The sequence below is a fragment of the Salmo salar genome, chromosome ssa04 (genome assembly GCF_905237065.1).
Source record: "Salmo salar chromosome ssa04, Ssal_v3.1, whole genome shotgun sequence".
Lineage (NCBI taxonomy): Eukaryota > Metazoa > Chordata > Actinopteri > Salmoniformes > Salmonidae > Salmo > Salmo salar.
The window spans coordinates 44,834,305-44,855,395 of NC_059445.1; the positions used below are offsets into that span (position 1 = coordinate 44,834,305).

At 41.6% G+C, this 21,091-nt stretch overlaps 3 protein-coding genes across 3 annotated transcripts in view; all 3 read right to left on the reverse strand.

Moving 5' to 3' along the window:
* Positions 1-21,091, reverse strand: part of LOC106603251 (protocadherin alpha-C2) — a 48,073-nt gene that overhangs the window by 18,351 nt on the left and 8,631 nt on the right. The window lies entirely within an intron of this gene.
* Positions 12,732-14,427, reverse strand: LOC123742465 (protocadherin alpha-10-like). The gene has a single exon (XM_045717009.1). The coding sequence runs from the start codon at positions 14,109-14,111 to the stop codon at positions 12,840-12,842; it is 1,272 nt and encodes a 423-aa protein (XP_045572965.1). The 5' UTR covers positions 14,112-14,427; the 3' UTR covers positions 12,732-12,839.
* Positions 16,470-19,404, reverse strand: LOC123742464 (protocadherin alpha-2-like). Its single transcript, XM_045717008.1, has one exon. The coding sequence runs from the start codon at positions 19,277-19,279 to the stop codon at positions 16,883-16,885; it is 2,397 nt and encodes a 798-aa protein (XP_045572964.1). The 5' UTR covers positions 19,280-19,404; the 3' UTR covers positions 16,470-16,882.

Genomic DNA, 21,091 nt, shown 5'->3' on the forward strand with positions numbered 1-21,091 from the left:
TAACAGCTTTGACACGAGACAGTTCGGGTAATTCTGGCGAGCACGCCCGAGGCACGCTCTCTGTGCATCCATCAACAAAGCTGGAGCTAATTCATCTGACACTCTGAAACTGATGACATAAACTACAGTCTATTCTGAGTGATGATTGAGTCCTGCACACAAGAGTTGGTGAATGGAGACTTTAAAACGTATTGTCTTTAAAACATCTCTACTTGTTATAAGACTGGGCGAATTCACTGTAATGATATGGCGTTAAATGCAATATCTTCCTTTCTCATTGGGCAAACTAACATAAAGTAAATATACTGTAATTGTGGGACTTCTCAGTAAGTAGGGATATTTTTACGTTGGTAAATGGCCAAACACAAACCTGCTCCTTAAGGACAAATAGAATACATAGACCTTATCAACAACTTACACAATACAAATATCATTTTTCTACAGAGCCACATTGTGACTCAAAGAAGCTTCTTAGTGCTCGCGTTAATGACTTTGAGCGGTGAGCAGTGAAGTCAATTTGTATCAATGGCTTTCACTGTATCTAACAGGCCGTTGAACGTCTTGCTTGTGTTGCCCACTTTATGAGCTTATAAGGTAAACAAAAGGAACTGTTTACTTGACTTTTGATGATGCAATGTGTGTGTGCGTGCGTGCGTGCTCGAGAGAAAGAGAGAGACAGGTTTGAAAGCCCATTATCTGCAACACAGGCCCATGGACCTGTCAATCTAAACCCAGGTGGGTCTATGCATTAGTAAAAACAGATCATTCGTAGAGAATCAGAGGATCTTGGGACATGGGTGAATTATTCCAGCAGTAGGCAGGGGATTGCAGACCACTGATTCACTGAGCAGCCATATCCGTAGTCCTCTCTCCACATGCCAGGAAAACCCCACATCCTAATGACTCTGTCTGACCAAGACACCCTGCCCACATCACAAGAAGAGGAAACGAGACATCTGAGCTGGACTCTCAAAGGAATACTGAGTGGAACGGTTACATAGACAAATCTAACATAGCCAATCAATTCTAGAGATTCTGTTGCTGCATACCAGCAATGTACCCTTACAAATCATGCCATGTTTTCTTGTTGGATACTGAAAAGGGGAAAATGACATCTGGAATGGCTCCATTGAGAAAATGTGCATAGTTTCCCAACCTTACACTCACAAAGAAGGGTTTTCCTGCTGTGGACTCGGATTGAAATATCTCAGCCTCTCTGTAAATATACAATAAACCCTTCCTAGTGACCCAGGAATGGCAGGTCCTGAATACATCTTTGTTCTGATATCCTGGGGCCTCATTTATCAACGTTGCCATTTTCAACAACATTTCTGAAAAGACTGTGCACGCACAAAAATATGTATAAACTTGGCGCACTTCGTACATACGCACATTAACCGTTATAATCAGACCTGTTGTAAAATTGTGAACGAACATGATAACTCCCGCTTAATAACGCCCATTATGGTGACAATAACGTCCTGATTGGCTGTATACTTTGTAAGTGTTGAAACTAGGCCAAGACAGTAGGCTATCTAAACGAAATCGCAATCGTGAACTTGATCAAATGTCTTTGGAGGTGTTGGCAGAATGTTTTCTTGTGACTTGCTGTATCTGACCGTTTCTGAAAGACAAAAACAATTGCAAATTGTTGTGGACCTGGAAACAGGTCGTTGAATTCAAATGTTTTGCATTTACCTTTTCCCGAACCTGCATATGCTGTGGTGCCTATCATGAAACTATAAGCTTCGGATCAGATCGCATAGAGCAACATACTTTAAATAGCGTATATATTTACTGCAGTCTGTGAAGTGGGTCCAATGAATGCAGTAGTTACATAGCAAGAATAAAGTCATTTGATATGTTGATATACACTACATCTGGATAGATAGTACTTTAAACATTATACATCGTGTTTTCAATAAAAAAAACTATTATGGAACATGAGCTTTTAAAACCACCCCTCAGCTACTCTCAGTCCATCAACCTATTTCCATAGATCACCCTCGTATGATTTCCATCTACCATATATTTTTTCAACGTTTAAGGATAAGCACATTCTCACGTCAAGTGATTTTGTGCGTACACAACGTTTATAAATGAGAAACTTCTCATCATCTTCTCATGCTTCTCATCAACAGGAGCAGGAAGCTATCTGATGCAGACAGAGCGATAAGGTGAGAGGCAAAGAGAGTGACATAGACAGATGGGTAGAAAGACAGAAAATAATAGTACACAGATAGACAGTGTGTGAGAGAGATATGGACATTGTGAGTTAAAGAGATGCTGTAGGTACTGCTATAAACATACACATCTTGCCTTCAGCAACATCCAAAGCTCAACATACAAAAAGTTCATCTAGAGAGAGAGGGAGAGAGAGGGGAAAAAGAGAGAGGGAGAGAGAGAGAGAGAGAGAGAGAGAGAGAGAGAGAGAGAGAGAGTTGGGCTGGTATGGGAGACCCAGTTCCAGTCCTTATCTTTATCATGTGTTTTATTTTGATAACTTGTGCAATGTTTTAGGGTTAATGTGTTATTTCTGTTTACTATCTATTGCTTTACACCATTAGATGGTTCCTCTCTTGTCAATAAAGCTTATTTGAATTCGGACCAGAGAGCGACATAAAGATTAGTACAGGGGAGGACACAGAACAGTGAGCAGGAGGAGAGGGGTCTGTCTAAGTGGGAAAAAGTCTGATGGCACCACTCCACTCCCCTTCATGTTGACACAGCATAATGATGACCTCTGAACCCGAGACAGTGGTGTATTCTCTTTGGCATCTGACCTCACACCCAACGCGGACGGGACACCGTTGTTCAGACATGTCCTCCATCTCTCTCTGAGGATCCTTGTTTGAGCTCCTCTCCTGACCTCCTCGCTTATGTAAGTGTGCCGGATTTCAGCTGAGGTGCACTCAATTGAGAGAGCAGACAGACAGCCCCCACCACAGCACAGCAGAACAGCGCCCTCAGCAAGGGCAACTGTGGACACACAACCAGCCTCAGGCTCCACTGCAACAGGGACACTCAAGACAAACCCTCTCTTTCTAACTGCACTCAAAACGGCATCTCCCTCTCTCTACTCCTCCCTTTATCAGACACCATCCCCCCACTCGTTCCAATTATTTATCCATCTCTCTTTCCCTCCTCTCTTGTTCTCAAGCTGCGACCGGAGACTGCTGCTGCCTCCAGCTGAAGCATTTGAGCACAGAAACAGCATGACTAGATGTGACAGCGGGTGCCCTCTAGTGTCCATGACTCACTGCAGTATTGTATGAGTTCCCAACATTGTGCACATTTCATAGTGCCTGCTGATTTTTGCCTTGTCCATCCCAACACCTCAATATGTTAGAGGAGAAAGTCAGGTCTATTCATTTCTAAGTCTGTGTCATGATTTACTGTATCTACATTAAGCAGGTGACAATTGACATGAAGCTTAGCCATCAACTACACACTTACCCATGCTTGTATGGCTTCAGAGATTGGTTTGTCTAAGTACAATAACCTGAACAGTACAAAACGAGCTGGTGGTGGACTTTATACAAGGAGATCAATCCTGGCACTTACAGAGTATGAGGCAGAAGGTGAATGTTGAATTTCAGAAACTTGCATCATATCATCTCCAAGGTCAGTTAGACGTGTATGACATAGTAATGGAAACCAGGAAGGCTTGAGTCAGAGAATGACTGCTAATTTGTGTCTGTGTCTCTGTGCCAATGCACAAACATTTCTACTGTACATCCTACTACACCCTGTTTCAGTCCTGGAGCCCTGAGCTATGAATGATAACCCCAACTCTCCTCCCATTGAACTCTGATCCAGTACCAGAGCTGTTGGAGCGGGCTGATGACCTCACTGCCCTCCTCTGTGCATTCTGGTGTAATCAGACGGCTCTGGGCGATGACTGATGACCTCACAGCTCCTCCTCATAACCTGCAGCCAGAGTATCCTCTCTCTGCTCTGACTCACTGATCCAAATGGGTCAAGCATCTCCAGCCACTCTCACTGAAACTGTGACTAATCATATCACACTGAGCAATGGGAAACCATAACAATTCCTAGAGAAACACTATTTTTCCACACAAGACGAGGCGCCTTAGCCGATCATTTTAATGTTTTCTTTTTCTTAATTTTACCTTTATTTAACTAGGCAAGTCAGTTAAGAACAAATTCTTATTTACAATGACGTCCTACATCGGCCAAACCTGGACGACGCTGGGCCAATTGTGCGCCGCCCTATGGGACTCCCAATCATGGCCGGTTGTGATACAGCCTGGAATGGAACCAGGGTGTCTGTAGTGACGCCTCAAGCACTAAGATGCAGTGCCTTAGACCGCTGCACCACCCGGGAGCCCGTATAATGTGAATGAGTGAGAAATTCCTGACTTATACACTACCGTTCAAAGTTTGGCGTCACTTAGAACTTTCCTTGTTTTTGAAAGAAAAGCACATTTTTTGTCCATAGAAAATAACATAAAATTAATCAGAAATATATTGTAGACATTGTTAATGTTGTAAATGACTATTGTAGTTGGAAACTACTGATTTTCTTATGGAATATCTACAGTGCATAGGTGTACAGAGGCATATTATCAGCAACCATCACTCCTGTGTTCCAATGGCACTTTGTGTTAGCTAATCCAAGTGTATCATTTTAAAACGCTAATTGATCATTAGAAAACCCTTTTGCAATTATGTTAGCACAGCTTAAAACGGTTGTGCTGATTAAAGAAGCAATAAAACTGGCTTTCTTTAGACTAGCTGAGTATCTGGAGCATCAGCATTTTGTGGGTTCGATTACAGACTCAAAATGGCCAGAAACAAAGACCTTTCTTCTGAAACTCATCAGTCTATTCTTGTTCTGAGAAATGAAGGCTATTCCATGTAACAAATTGCCAAGAAACTGAAGATCTCGTACAACGCTGTATACTACTCCCTTCACAGAACAGCACAAACTGGCTCTAACCAGAAAAGAAAGAGGAGTGGGAGGCCCCGGTGCACAACTGAGCAAGAGGACAAGTACAAAATGTGGTTTCCTTTCAAAAACAAGGACATTTCTAAGTGACCCCAAACTTTTGAACGGTAGTGAATGTCTGTGGGTGAGAACCCTCTGTCATGTCATTTTGTCAACAGTTACTGTTATATCCTGATTGAGAGACCGTGAGTGCACTGTAACCTCAATATTGTGAGTCAACAATACAAAGTACAAAATAAATGTTCCTCTGTGAGGTCATTGACACACTAACTGATTTCCCTTTGTGATGTTATCTTTAAGGTAAAGAGAACATCACATCACATACAAAAAAAATGACCTCTACCAATCATGTCAAGCACTGATGGTTTCTAATGGATACATCTCTTGGCTGAGTAAGACTGGTCAAACAGGAGCCTCCTACAGACTCTGCCAGAGAAAACTCCCCTCATCTCACCTTCCACTACCACCAGTACACAAACAGAGGGCGCCAGTGAACAGCTTGTGCTAGCAGGCTCACACACATCTCAGCTTGGCTTGGTCTGCCACCTGCAGCCCTCAGCAGAAACATAAGAGCCAAGCCATTCAGAGACGGACTGACAGAAGCATTAGATTATTATAGCTTGGGCAGCTATAGACATGCATAAGAAATAACATACTGTACATCTTAGAGAAGACAAGGACATGATTAGAAACACATCACATTTATTTTATTTTACTTAACCTTTATTTAACAAGGCAAGTCAGTTAAGAACAAATTCTTACTTACAATGATGGCCTACCAGAAGGCATAAGGCCTCCTGCAGAGACGGGGGCCTGGGATTGAAAAAAAGAATATATATATATATATATATATATATATATATATATATATATATATATATGTATATATATATATATATATATATATATATATATATATATATATATATATATATATAGGGCCATTCTTCTTATACATATAAATATAGGACAAAACACACATCACGACAAGAGACAACATAATACTACATAAAGAGAGACCTAAGACAACAACATAGCAAGGCAGCAACACATGACAACACAGCATGGTAGCAACCCAACATGGTAGCAGCACAAAACATGGTACAAACATTATTGGGCACAGACAACAGCACAAAGGGCAAGAAGGTAGAGACAACAATACATCATGCAAAGCAGCCACAACTGTCAGTAAGAGTGTCCATGATTGAGTCTTTGAATGAAGAGATTGAGATAAAACTGTCCAGTTTGAGTGATTGTTGCAGCTCGTTCCAGTCGCTAGCTGCAGCGAACTGAAAAGACGAGCGACCCAAGGATGTGTGTGCTTTGGGGACCTTTAACAGCATGTGACTGGCAGAACAGGTGTTGTATGTGAAGGATGACGGCTGCAGTAGATATTTCAGATAAGGGGGAGTGAGGCCTAAGAGGGTTTTATAAATAAGCATCAACCAGTGGGTCTTGCGATGGGTATACAGAGATGACCAGTTTACAGAGGAGCATAGAGTGCAGTGATGTGTCCTATAAGGAGCATTGGTGGCAAATCTGACGGCCGAATGGTAAAGAACATCTAGCTGCTCGAGAGCACCCTTACCTGCCGATCTATAAATTATGTCTCCGTAATCTAGCATGGGTAGGATGGTCATCTGAATCAGGGTTAGTTTGGCAGCTGGGGTGAAAGAGGAGCGATTACGGTAGAGGAAAACAAGTCTAGATTTAACTTTAGCCTGCAGCTTTGATATGTGCTGAGAGAAGGACAGTGTACCGTCTAGCCATACTCCAAAGTACTTGTATGAGGTGACTACCTCAAGCTCTAAACCCTCAGAGGTAGTAATCACACCTGTTGGGAGAGGGCCATTCTTCTTACCAAACAAGATTACCTTTATTTTAGAGGTGTTCAGAACAAGGTTAGGGGTAGAGCAAGCTTGTTGGACACTAAGAAAGCTTTTTTGTACAGCATTTAACACAAAATCCGAGGAGGGGCCAGCTATGTTTAACACTGTATCATCTGCATATAAATGGATGAGGGAGCCACATACTTGAAGAGATATCCAGGTATGTATCTGTATGTGTTATCATCCATCCATCCATCCTCCATCCATCCATCTCTCTCTCTCTCTAGCTCTCACCCTCTCTCACTTTCTCTTTCCCTCACTTCCTCACTCCCTCTCATATGTGTTGCAGCACAGGAGGTTGATGGCACTTTAATTGGGGAGGATGGCTGGAGGTAATGGCTGGAGCAGAATAAATGGAATGGTAGTAAATACATCAAAACCAGGTGTTTGATGCCATTCCATTTGCTCTGTTCCAGCCATTATTATGAGCCGTCCTCCCCTCAGCAGCCTCCACTGGTGTGCAGGTTGTCTGATCTGATCTGTAGTGATGCAATGCTCTTGGTTTTGGTCCGTGACCTTTGACCTTTGGGTGTGATACGAGTAATAGATGTGGGTGGACTAATGATGGTTGTATAGTGACAGATAGATGGCTACGGATGACCATTTTAGATGTACCTTAAAATGAACATTCAGATTGGCCAAACAACATGTTCTCCTATTGCACAGTATGAGATTAGGTGGATGACATGTGTTATAATGAAGTAGACTGTAATTGTGAATTTGAGAGCTTCACTGTTATTGACTGAGCGGTTATTTAAAGCCAGAGTGTGTGTTACACTGCTGAGGCCAGGTAAGAGGCATGCTGCTGCCTCCAAACTGGCCCTGCTGAATAATGAAGAGACGAAGGAATGATAGAAGAGGTGACATTTGAGAATCATCTGTCCAAACAATACACAGGGAATGTAGCACGGAGAGGGGAGAGAAGACAAAGAGAGAGAGAGAGGAAATAGGGAAATAAGAAGAAAATGAAGTCGGGAAAGACACAATACAACAGGGTGTGGGATGAGAAAAGAGAGAGAGAGACCTGCATTTGACGGTGTGTATTAGCCGAGGACACACCTTTTCCCCAGCCATAGCCTAGCTCTGGCTTCAGTGGTGCAGTGGAGAAATATGGAGCAGAATATTACTGGCAGGCATCCTGCACAGCCTGCAAGCAAATGTGTGTGTGTGTGACTCTGCATATTACATCACACACCCTCGTTATTGCAGTTCTTAGCATAAATTAAACGCAGATGTTCCCAAATATATATGTCTATTAATATGAATGTACAATTCTTCCTGAATTCCCTTAGGCGTTTGGAGCAGGCTTGCTTAAGGTACAAACAAAAGAAAAAGATATGAAAGGACATCCTGTCGCTCCTATTCCCTATTCCGTCCCCTCTCCTCTGTCTGTGCTGCACTGCAGGGAATTGTTCATCTCTCTTCCTGAGACATCCCTACAGCATTATTAATTATAGACAGGCAAAGTTAAGAAACTCAGTATTACTGGGACGCTATCTGAACAATAGTGTTTGAATATGGTTTATAACGCAGTATTAGTAATTGGGCCCTGTGGAGTCCCAAAGAACCAGTGTTCTGACTCCCAGAGAAGTGTGATCTATCAACAGCTCAGAGAGTGGACTGGGGAAATGGAATCACACGATAATGCTGTACCATACACTCTCAATTTCACCTAAGACAGGATAAAAAGTACGACATTAAACATGAAACAACATACACAGCAACTTTATGAGATATGTCATCTCAGTGTGACACACACTTCATCTGTAAGGCAAACAAGTGAAAAACAGTCCTTAATCAGAATCCTTATCCCAGCCATCCAACATAGAGGTGGGCTCTATGTAATCTCCTGCTCTCAGGGAGTAGGTGATTAACCAGGAGCATAACGAGACTCAATCCCCTCAACTGGTTCAGTCCGCTTCTAGAGGCACTTACAAAGAGTTTGAGAAAACATTGAAATCTTATTAAGGATTAGTATACCACACTTTTCATGGGAGCCTGCTGTAATATGATGATACAAGACACTGTGAAATCTGTGAAAACGGCAGAGAGAAAAGAAAGCAAATGTGAGAGAGTGAGAGAGCATTTGAAAGAGAGAGACAGGGAGACAGAGACAGAGACAGACAGAGAGAGAGAAAGAGAAAGGGAGAGAGAGAGAGAGAGAGAGAGAGAGAGAGAGAGAGAGAGAGAGAGAGAGAGAGAGAGCAGGGCTCTAGCCCAGACGTGTCTCTCTGAAGTTGCGGTATCGCTCTCAGTGCAGCAGTGAGTGTGAATCCTCCTGCCTTCCACACATAATGCAGGTGGGATTGCTCCAGGGCTCCGGCCTGCAGACCCAGGAGCCTCTAATCCATGTATCTGCCTCTGCCAGATGGGCAAGGCGGAACCACAGGCTTGACCCACTTACAGCTGGACTCATCCATGTCCTCTGTCAAGGAGTCATGCACAACTGACCCGTGGGATGGCATTACAGAAACAAGCTATCATTTCCTATCCTCAGTGACAACCACAACACACAGTCAGAGTTGAGCTCTGAGGCACAGTGGCATAGAATATACGCAATGCAGTCGCTAGACAAACACTGCAGAATGTATGGGCCGAACGCGTGAGATATGCTGAAGTGATGCATTGATGTCAATGGGAGGTGTACATGTCAATTTGAGATACACAAGCATCAGATGTTATGCAATGAGAGCCAAGATTATCTCTCCCCAGAGAGGCTGTGGAGAAATGGCTACACAAGCTGTGACGGACACAGACCAAACACAGAGAGTGCAAAGAAAGGTTAACATGATAACATGGAGGTTAACTTGTGAGTTAAACAGGCAGGCGGGACCGTCTGTGACCGTCTCTACGCACAGGCCAATCCACAGGGGCCATGCACAGAGACAGATAATGGGCACGTGAGAGCATAGCAATGATTCTATGATGATTAACCTACATGATTAACTGACCCACTAACATTGAGATTATACTGTACTTTAGATGAACAGGTTAATAACAATAAAAACCCTACATTCATATTAATCCTAATTACAGTAGTTAAATGTGAGATTCCAATTGAAGCTGTTAAACAGATACGTGTAGAGAGAATCACTAGCATTATGAGCCTCAGCGAACCACAGTCTTTCACCACTCTAGTTCATAATCCCCCAGCTAAATAAATGACACCCATCAGAGCTCATTGGAGATCAATGGGAATGTGACATGTTGATGTTATTCCCTTTCATCTGGAACTGAACTGATTCAAGTTGTGTTAACTTATAATCTCCAATATCATCTTAAAGCCTATATAAATGTTGTAAGTAATATCATCTTAAAGCCTATATAAATGTTGTAAGTAATATCATCTTAAAGCCTATATAAATGTTGTAAGTAATATCATCTTAAAGCCTATATAAATGTTGTAAGTAATATCATCTTAAAGCCTATATAAATGTTGTAAGTAATATCATCTTAAAGCCTATATAAATGGTGTAAGTAATATCATCTTAAAGCCTATATAAATGTTGTAAGTATTATCATCTTAAAGCCTATATAAATGTTGTAAGTAATATCATCTTAAAGCCTATATAAATGTTGTAAGTATTATCATCTTAAAGCCTATATAAATGTTGTAAGTATTATCATCTTAAAGCCTATATAAATGTTGTAAGTATTATCATCTTAAAGCCTATATAAATGTTGTAAGTATTATCATCTTAAAGCCTATATAAATGTTGTAAGTAATATCATCTTAAAGCCTATATAAATGTTGTAAGTAATATCATCTTAAAGCCTATATAAATGTTGTAAGTATTATCATCTTAAAGCCTATATAAATGTTGTAAGTATTATCATCTTAAAGCCTATATAAATGTTGTAAGTATGGAAAGGCTGAGCTTTTGAGGATCTGTGTTTGAGGAACATCAGTAAACCAGAAGGGTGAAGAACGCGGATGTGTAGCACGGGTGGTGTTGAAATAGGACAATACACTACTTCAGTGTATACTGTATGTCGCCAAAAAAAGGCAGAGATGAATTGATTGTTGTTCACTTTAATCAATTGTACAGGACGCAAACAGATGACTGACGTTTCGACCTATACTACACCCCAGGGCCACGTTCAGTATCTAAACGTTGTTTAATGTTGTAGATAGAAATACCATGAATAGAGCCAACATGATTCCTGGTTCTTTACATCAGAGAGGCATGTTTGTTGTACATTACATATTTCTATTTGAATGTTGCAAAATGTTGGGTCATACTGAACGCAAGGCAGTACTGATGCTGCTTTCCACACTAGTGGTGCTGAAATAGGCCTATATTATACCACAGTACAGATGCTGCTTTCCACACATGTGGTGCTGAAATAGGCATGCAGCACTGATGCTGCTTTCCACACCAGTGGTGCTGAAATAGGCCTATATTATACCACAGTACAGATGCTGCTTTCCACACATGTGGTGCTGAAATAGGCATGCAGCACTGATGCTGCTTTCCACACATGTGGTGCTGAAATAGGCCTATATTATACCACAGTACAGATGCTGCTTTCCACAAATGTGGTGCTGAAATAGGCATGCAGTACTGATGCTGTTTTCCACTGTCGTGGTGCTGAAGCACTGATTCTGCTGTCCAGCTCGGTGGCTCTGGAATAGGCCTATGCTCTACTTCCGTAGGCTACTAACGCTACTTTTGATGAAGCAGCATCCGCTGTTGTGAAATTCGACTTCAATTCACAATTGAAGAAAATCTCAATGTCAATTGATTCCAACAATAACATTTTGATAAAACCCAAATCCATGAAGAGTGAATTAATAAAACAGTAACAGACCCAGTAGAAATTGTGAATAATAAAAAAGGCTCACCTTTATCTAAACTCAATAACAAAAAAAAGCATTGTGAAAAGTTATCCTTACCATCTCACTGTTTGGCAGACTTCGAGTCCTTTGGAAAGTGTCCCCTCCATTAATACTGATCAGCTCAGCATCAGCAGGTGGAAACGGCGTTGGTGTGTCAGAGCTAAAACACACGTCATACTGCTGTGTAGATTTGGAGTAAGACAAGCTAGAGGGTGCGTAGTGATCATTGGGGCGCTGTACCTGCTGAAACTGCCGTCTGACCTGTGGCATTTTACAGCTATTAAACTGATGATAATCAGTATAAATATCACTGATACTGACACAATGGTGATGAGCAGATACAGATTTAAATCTGAGAAACTCTCCTCCTTTACAGGCAGCTGTCTCAAAGTTGTCTGCATGTCACATGTACTTTCAACGACCACAACATCAATAGACACAGTGGCAGACAAGGAAGGTTCTCCATTATCAGACACCAGAATGACCAACAGGTGAGTTTTTAAGTCATTGTCACTCATTCGTCTCTTAGTCCGTATTTCTCCATTGCTGGTCCCAATTCTGAAGAGATTGGTCCCCTTTGGTTCAGAGATGTGATAAGAAAGCAGCGCATTATAACCAGAGTCGGCGTCTACAGCCCTGATCTTGGCCACAAAGTAGCCTGCTTCAGCAGAATAGGGAATGTTCTCAGAATTAACGGCGCCGTGGTCAGAATATGGCGGGAGAATCACAGGACTGTTGTCATTCTCATCCTGGATAAAAACGTTGACAGTGACGTTGCTGCTTAGTGGAGGAACACCAGAGTCTGTGGCCTGAACGTGGAACTGGAATGTTTTAAACTCCTCGTAGTTAAATGACTGCAAGCTGTAAAGTTCACCAGTTAATGAGTTAATATTGACAAAATGACAACCTGCAGCTCCCTTTGAGTTGTTCTCCAAGACAGAATACGATACATGGGCGTTTCCAATAGAGTCTGGATCATGTGCGGACACAGTGAACATGAGCGTTCCAACAGGTGCATTTTCCTTGACATACACACTAAAGGTACCGCCTGCAAAACGTGGTGAGTTATCATTAACATCCGAAATATAAACCGTGGTAACGCTTGTGCTAGAAAGAGGAGGGGTTCCTTCATCTGTTGCTATAATTTTAACATTGTATTGTGAGGCACTCTGTCTAATGCCCCGTTGAGAACAACAGAGTAGTGATTACGATACGAAGATTGAAGGTTAAAGGGGGATTCACCCATTAATCTACAGTTTACTTTACCATTGTTTCCTCCATCTTTATCTATGACCAAAATGAGCGCGATAGCAGTGCCAGTTTCAATGTCTTCCCTCACTGTGGGTAACAATGACGTGACACGTATCTCTGGTATGTTGTCATTAACGTCAACTACTTCAACCAACACTTTACAATGAGAGCCCATTGCTGATTGGCCTTTGTCCCGGGCCTCAGCCCTAATCTCATAAAAAGCAGTTTCTTCAAAATCGATCACTCCTTTGACGGTGATGTCACCGGAAACGGGATTAATAGAAAATGTATCTAGATTGTTTTCCTGACCATGTCGGCTGAAAAGATACAAAACCTCTCCATTTGGACCCTCGTATAGATCAGTCGCATTCAGTTTTAAAATCTTAGTTCCTGGAGCTGCGTTTTTATACACACGTACTTTGTAAAGCAGGCTACTAAAAACAGGACTGTTGTCATTAATATCCAGGACATTGACTACAATTTCCAATGTCCCGGATTGAGCAGGCTTTCCCCCATCAGCGGTAGTCACTACGTGCTTGACAACTGCCTGTTTCTCTCGGTCTAACGCTTTCTTTAACACTAACTCAGCAGACACACTCTGCTCTCCACCGCTCTGTACTTCCAAAGAGAAGCATTCATTCGGACTGAGTTTGTAGGTTTTCACCCCGTTTGATCCAACATCGGGATCCAAAGCACTCATCAATGAGAACCTAGCACCTAGAAGCACGGACTCAGATATATCAAAGACCTGTTCTTTCACAGGAAAAGTGGGCGAATTATCATTGATGTCCATAACATTTATCTCCACCCGATGCAGGCTGAGGGGATGGTTAACAATGGCCTCTAGATGTAAAGCGCAGGAGCGAGCATTTGGACAAATCTCTTCCCGGTCAACTCTCTCGTTCACAAACAAGATTCCTGTTTTCAGATTGACATCGAAGTAACTCTTCTTTGACGCAGAAACGATCTGAAGCATTCGTGATTCCATATCTTGTACGTTCAGATTCAGATCCTTAGCCAAATTGCCAACAAACGTACCTTGTTTTACTTCCTCTGAAATCGAATACAAAATATGTTCGGAGGACGCTTGCATTATAAAACACAGGAGTAACAAGTACAAATAAATCCAAGAGTGGACGTAAGATGTAAAGTTAGCCATTGTCTCCTCAAGCACGTAACAATACAACGCAGTAGTCCCTAAAATTCAAATAATCTATGACGCAACATATAGCTTCACAGATGTTAGAGAAAAATAGGACCCTAGTTTGCTCCACGTCCGTGTTTCATTTCACCGAGGAGGCCTAAATACTGGTCACATGAGATTCGAGATTATGTGAGAGGCGGAGTCTAAGGAGTGGAGCGGTTTTAAACAGCATTCATGGTCCGTAGTGACACCATGTGGAATATTTTTCAAAGACAAAATAATGTAGCCCTACATCTCTCCCAGTGGCGACCCATCATTCAGGGCAGGTGGGGCAGAGCCTGTTTGCATGTTTGTTTGTTTTTTACATTAATACGTGTCACATATCCGTTTGCAAATAATAATACAAAATAATAAATATCATTGAGTTAATAAAGCCACATACAAACATGGTCTCTCTTTTTGTTTTCTTGAGTAAGGCAGCTCCAAAATGCAGGTGTTTCAGCCTAGCTCAGTGCTTTCTGTGGTGGTGGGGCAGCCAGTGGAAAATACGGAGCGTAGGGGTTGGAATTGTTCTCTAGTTGCGCCGTGATTTGGTCAGTGTTCTGTCACTTATGGGGACATTACTTAACAGTAAAATCTAAGGGTAGAGCTCGAAAATTCATGCCCCTTGAGTGCTGCCATAGAGTTACATTAGAAGTGCCCATCCAAGAAGGCACAAGGTCATTGGCCACAGATAAAATTATGTCAAATCACATTATATCTACAGTAGCTTTGATTGGACTGGTCATGTCAACATCATACTTTCAAAATCTTAGCTAACAAGCTAGCAGTCATTATCATGAATCAAGTCGACAATCTACTGGAAAATCATTTTTAACCCCTGTCATATAAAGATTAATTATAGATAAAACGTATTGGTGCTCATCGGCCATTGGACATAAACATTACTCAACATGTTGGAAATTGCAAATTCAACAATGAGTGGTTTGGAAGAAATCAGTGGCTAACTGCAAGCATTGCAAAGCAATCACTAGCCTGTTATTCAGTGGAGCGGGTGTATGGGCCAGGTCTGGGTCTCTTTTCCAAGTTTAAAATGATAAACATTCAACATTGGCCATGCTGTCAATCCAGCATGATTTCTACTGCGTTCAAAATAACTGGAAACTCGGGAACTGTAAAATCTCAGACTTCAGTGATTTCAAGACAGCTGGCAACTCTGTAAAAAAACGAGCTCCAACTGGTAAAATACATTTTGAACGGCCATCCAACTCGGAATTGCAAGTCGGGAAATTGAGCCTCTTTGTAGAGCTCCAACCTGAAGATCACTGACGACATCACAATTTGATCTTGTTCCCAGTTGTCTTGAAAGCACCATAAATCCAGAGAATGACAGACTTTGATGACAAAGTTTGAAGACAATATTTGCCCACGAAGGACCTCCGCAACACCTTCCTGTTCAAGTGAGCACATCCCAACAAGGTGAGTCCAAAGGTGCCTTGTATGCTGCTGCATAAATTATGTAATGTCCCAGGGAGATATGTATACTGTAGCTAAGAAATTAATATTAAGTGTATATTGGGTAGTAAGCTGTTAGTAGCCCATGTGCCTCACCATAATAATTTCGTCAATTTATCCCACATAATTTAGCCTAATATTCTGACTTGGTGGTGCACATGTAGCCTATAGGCCTGTGCCTGTTCTAGAGAAACATAATAATTGAGGATTGTAAGAGCTTTCATTGTCTGCTTTATATGCCCCCTTTATTTATCCTACGGTTCTGACTTGGTGTAAAGGGAGAATACTGTAAAAACGGCCCATGTTCTGAATTATGTCCCTGTACATTTAAAACATGCTGAACAAATAGTTATACTGACTAAGTCGGTCTTAGCTCGCTCATTAATGTCTTAATCGAAATTACGGATTGCCTCCTATCCGCTTGACCTCCCCTTATGCCATAGTTTGTACATCTCAATTGTCAGTAGAAACCACATTGGTTTAAGCAAGTCAGCCATATCAGATCTGTTTTTTTTAAAGGCAGTAAATGAGGCTGAATGAATTGTTTCACTGCCAGACAAGGCTCCGCTGATTGCCAAGTGTAGCAGTAAGGTTGGGACAGCTTACTGCTACAGGTAAAGCTGTTGGGACAGCTTTATGTAGGCCCTAACAGTTTGTGAGCACTGTTTATCACTGTTATAGTGAAATTAATATATTCTTTAGTATTGTGGTGTGTCGTGTAGTGGCTTTGCTGGCATGCATACCCCAATTTTTTGGAGGAGTTTGCCCCAGCAAGATTTACATGCTAAAATGGCCACTGATCTCAGCTGTTTAACGACTGGTAGCCTAAATATAGTCTGACAAAATTAAATGCATTGTAAAATGTATTTTTAAAGGATCAACTAGAACGCTACAAGACCTATATTTAAGCCATTGAGATCTAATAAACGCATGCCGAACCGCTTGTTGTGGCGAGTCGCTGTCCAGGGTGCTGAATGGACGCTTAAGTAACTCCGCTTGTTTGTTTTTTTTAACTACAATCCAAAAACCAATCTCCTAAAATGATAGATAATACACAATTACTTACATAAATATAACTTCCTACTGGCAAGTCACATTTCGTTACCTAAAAGACCAATATAGGCCTACCTTCGAGATAATTGTAGTTAGGCCTAAACAAGATGATCGAAAACAACAACAAAAACACACCGAAATCACAGTTTTGAAAGAGGAGGGGTTCCTTCATCTGTTGCTATAATAGTAACATTGTATTGTGAGGCACTCTCTCTGTCTCATGCCCCGTTGAGAACAACAGAGTAGTGAAGAAAACAATAGGTTACCTTCTCACTGTTAGGAAGCTTGTGTGTTCTTTTAAAAGTGTCCCCTCCATTAATACTGATCAGCTCAGCATCAGCAGGTGGAAACGGCGTTGGTGTGTCAGAGCTAAAACACACGTCATACTGCTGTGTAGATTTGGAGTAAGACCAGCTCCCGTCAGGGTGCGTAGTGATCATTGGGGCGCTGTACCTGCTGAAACTGCCGTCTGACCTGTGGCATTTTACAGCTATTAAACTGATGATAATCAGTATAAATATCACTGATACTGACACAATGGTGATGAGCAGATACAGATTTAAATCTGAGAAACTCTCCTCCTTTACAGGCAGCTGTCTGAAAGTTGTCTGCATGTCACCTGTACTTTCAACGACCACAACATCAATAGACACAGTGGCAGACAAGGAAGGTTCTCCATTATCAGACACCAGAATGACCAACAGGTGAGTTTTTAAGTCATTGTCACTCATTCGTCTCTTAGTCCGTATTTCTCCATTGCTGGTCCCAATTCTGAAGAGATTGGTCCCCTTTGGTTCAGAGATGTGATAAGAAAGCAGCGCATTATAACCAGAGTCGGCGTCTACAGCCCTGATCTTGGCCACAAAGTAGCCTGCTTCAGCAGAATAGGGAATGTTCTCAGAATTAACGGCGCCGTGGTCAGAATATGGCGGGAGAATCACAGGACTGTTGTCATTCTCATCCTGGATAAAAACGTTGACAGTGACGTTGCTGCTTAGTGGAGGAACACCAGAGTCTGTGGCCTGAACGTGGAACTGGAATGTTTTTATCTCCTCGTAGTTAAATGACTGCAAGCTGTAAAGTTCACCAGTCAGAGGATTTAAGTTTACAAAAGAAAAAAATTGCGGGTCATTGCGTCCCGATAGTGCGTAAGTAAGTTTAGAGTTTTCATCGATATCAGGGTCATTCGCTGTCGCGCTGCCAACACGAACCCCCACTGGACTATTCTCCTTGATATACACGTTCATTATGGGCTCTGGAAAGCTTGGCGCGTTGTCATTCACGTCAGAAATGTGTACAGTAATAACACTAGTGCTGGAGAGAGGTGAGGTCCCCTCATCGGTGGCTTTAATAGTTACATTATAAAGAGGTGCGCTCTCTCTGTCCAGAGGCCCGTCTACAACTAAAGAGTAATAGTTTTTATAAGACGACTGTAATTTAAAAGGAACATCTCCGGTTACTTCGGACTTGATGAGTCCATTTTTCCCACCGTCTTTGTCCCGCACATTTATTGAAGCAACAACTGTTCCTTTCTTAGCATTCTCCTTCAATGCGATGGGGGGCGACGTCACTATTATCTCTGGGGAATTGTCATTCACATCCAGAATTTCAATGATGACTTTGCAATAGGCACTCCTTCGCGGATTACCTTTGTCTTTTGCTTGTATACGGATTTCAAACGCAGGGTTTTCCTCGTGATCCAAACGCCCTTTAACTGTTAATTCACCAGTACGCTGGTTGAGTTGAAAGACACGTTGTGTGCCCGTTTCTCCTTTCCCAGTGAATGAGTATTCAATTTCACCGTTCACTCCCTCGTCTAAGTCTGTTGCGTTTAAAGTTAGAATTAAAGTTCCAAATGCAACATTTTCCGACACTTGCACTTTATAGAGAGGTTTGGAGAACATCGGAGTATTATCGTTGGCATCTATTAGGTGAATTACTATCTGTTGAGTTCCGGATCGTGGAGGTTTTCCTCCGTCAACAGCAGTCAGTACAAGCTTTATCACATCCTGTTTCTCTCGGTCTAAAGCTTTCTGTAGTATTAACTCAGAAGACACACTCTGTTCGCTACCGCCTTGTACATCTAGAGAGAAGTGTTCGTTTAGACTCAGTTTGTAGGTTTTCACAGAGTTACTTCCAACATCCGAATCGCTGGCGAACGGTAAGGGAAATCTGTCCCCTGGAAAGGCGGATTCAGTCATATTGACATCATGAATGCGCTCCGCAAACGATGGCGGGTTGTCATTTATGTCCACAATGTTTACTTCAATACGATGGATATGCATAGGATTATTCAATATCGCCTCAACATCAATGGAGCATTTTACTGAGTTTGAGCAGAGGGCTTCTCGGTCTATTCTCTCATAGACAAAAAGATTACCTGTCTTCACGTCGACATCAAAATACCTCCTTTCGGATCCCGTTACAATGTGAATCTCTCTCGAAACCAGTTCTCTCAAATTTAGATTTAGGTCTTTAGCGATATTTCCAACAAATGTGCCTTTATCTACCTCCTCTGAGACGGAATACACGAACTGTCCAGAACAGAATCCCCATGAACAAAGCAGCAGAAGATATTCTATCCAAACACGTCTTCTGTGGTCACACAGGCCCATCGCTGTTCAAGTAGTGCTTATTGCAACAATACTCAAAGGGAAAAAATGAACATAGCCAAATGCTGGCTCTGCTAGTCCGTGCTTGTACAACAAAAGTGATTCGGACAAACTATGATTTCCCTCTCCTGTCAAAACAAACCACTGCTTTCAACTCGATTCCTTTTTTAGTATTCACTAGAGGAGGAGTCCAGCATTATTCCTCCTATTAATAATTGTCATGGTCAACAGCGACATCCTGAGTTTTCTGTATGTATAGGCTACAGCATAAATACTATTGACAAAACGAGTCTGCTATGTGTCAATTACACCACCGTGACTCTTACCAAACCAATTTGGCCAAATATACCTTTTAAAGAGTACTATTTCAAATAAAAATATAAAACTGTAACAAGAACGCATCTTCGAACTATAGAAAAGCTGGGTTGGTCATGTGTAATTACGCACGAGTATCCAAAACGATTAAGAGTTCGGCGACATTGCAAACATGACCAAGTACATAATGTAGAGTGAGAGACTTGCTAGCACATGACAATATGGTACGAAGTGCTTACGAAACTACCCCTGTCAGTAATGAGTCTGCTGATAATAATCTACATAAATGATGCAAATGACTTTGCATGTCTATCCTGGTTGTTACTTCTACAATAAACAACACCAAAAACGATACTATTTTGACAGGTTCAAAAAGAACGCGGAACAACCGTAATGCAGAAAACATGTTAGTATGAATGAGTCTGACAAAAACCAAAGGAATTAGTCGTATGTCGCAGTCCATAGAGCTGAATTGAAACTCTAAACACCTCAGCATTTAAAGCTGGATTTGACCTAACATAAACATACCCAAGTTGTACTCTCTCGTCAAGTTAGAAGGGATTCAAATTATGAAAAATGTGTAGAATATACATGCAAGATGATAACAATGTCAGTAAAAAAAAAAAGAAATCTAAAGTCAACGACAAAAAAAAAAATATTTTGAAAAGTTGTCCTTACCTTCTCACTGTTTGGCAGAGTTTGTCCTTTGAAAAGTATCTCTTCCATTAATACTGGCCACATCTGCCCACATCCGCATCCTCAGTCACTGGGAGAAAAAAATCGCTCTCCCGCAGGAGCGTTTTCGTAAACATTTATGCCAGTGAATTTACCAAGAAAGAAGGTTCATTATCATTTATATCCAGTATCTCTATTTCAACGCGAAAAATGTTCAGATGATTGTGCGTAATGGCCTGCACTTCAGATTGTTCTCACACAGCTCCTCGCGGTCGATTCTCTCATTCACAAATAGGACGCCAGTGTTTAGGTTCACAACATAATACAATCTCAAACATATGGGACTCAAGTTCCTGAAAATTGAGGATGAGGTCCTTGGCTATATTCCCAATAACGGTTCTCTTGTTCACCTCATCTGAGACAGAATAGACAAAGAAGCAGCAGAATCCGAATCCAACAATATCCACAATGCACGGAAAGGCCCATCGCTATGCACAGACCTTCTGTGAGTTGTTTACAGTAGATTCATAATATTGCTAACATCGCGTTGTAAAAGACAAATCTCTAGTATACCACGGTTGTTTCTACACACATGCCTATCTAAAGTGGATCCCCTGACTCTACCTTAAGCAGTGGAGGTTAGGGGAGGAATGAGCCCCACATAGCGGTCAGCTGAATATACGGTCTACAGCGACACCAAGTGCTCTTACTGTGCTCTTAAAAAAGAACACAGCCTTATCTGAGTTATTCACGATGTTAGAATCTAACATGAGGGGTGTCTACACAACAAACAAATAAACAAATAAGCACATTGATCCAATGAAC

Coding starts and splice junctions, on each gene's coding strand:
- LOC123742465 (XM_045717009.1), bottom strand. CDS start 14,111: ATGGCTAACTTTACATCTTACGTCCACTCTTGGATTTATTTGTACTTG.
- LOC123742464 (XM_045717008.1), bottom strand. CDS start 19,279: ATGGGCCTGTGTGACCACAGAAGACGTGTTTGGATAGAATATCTTCTG.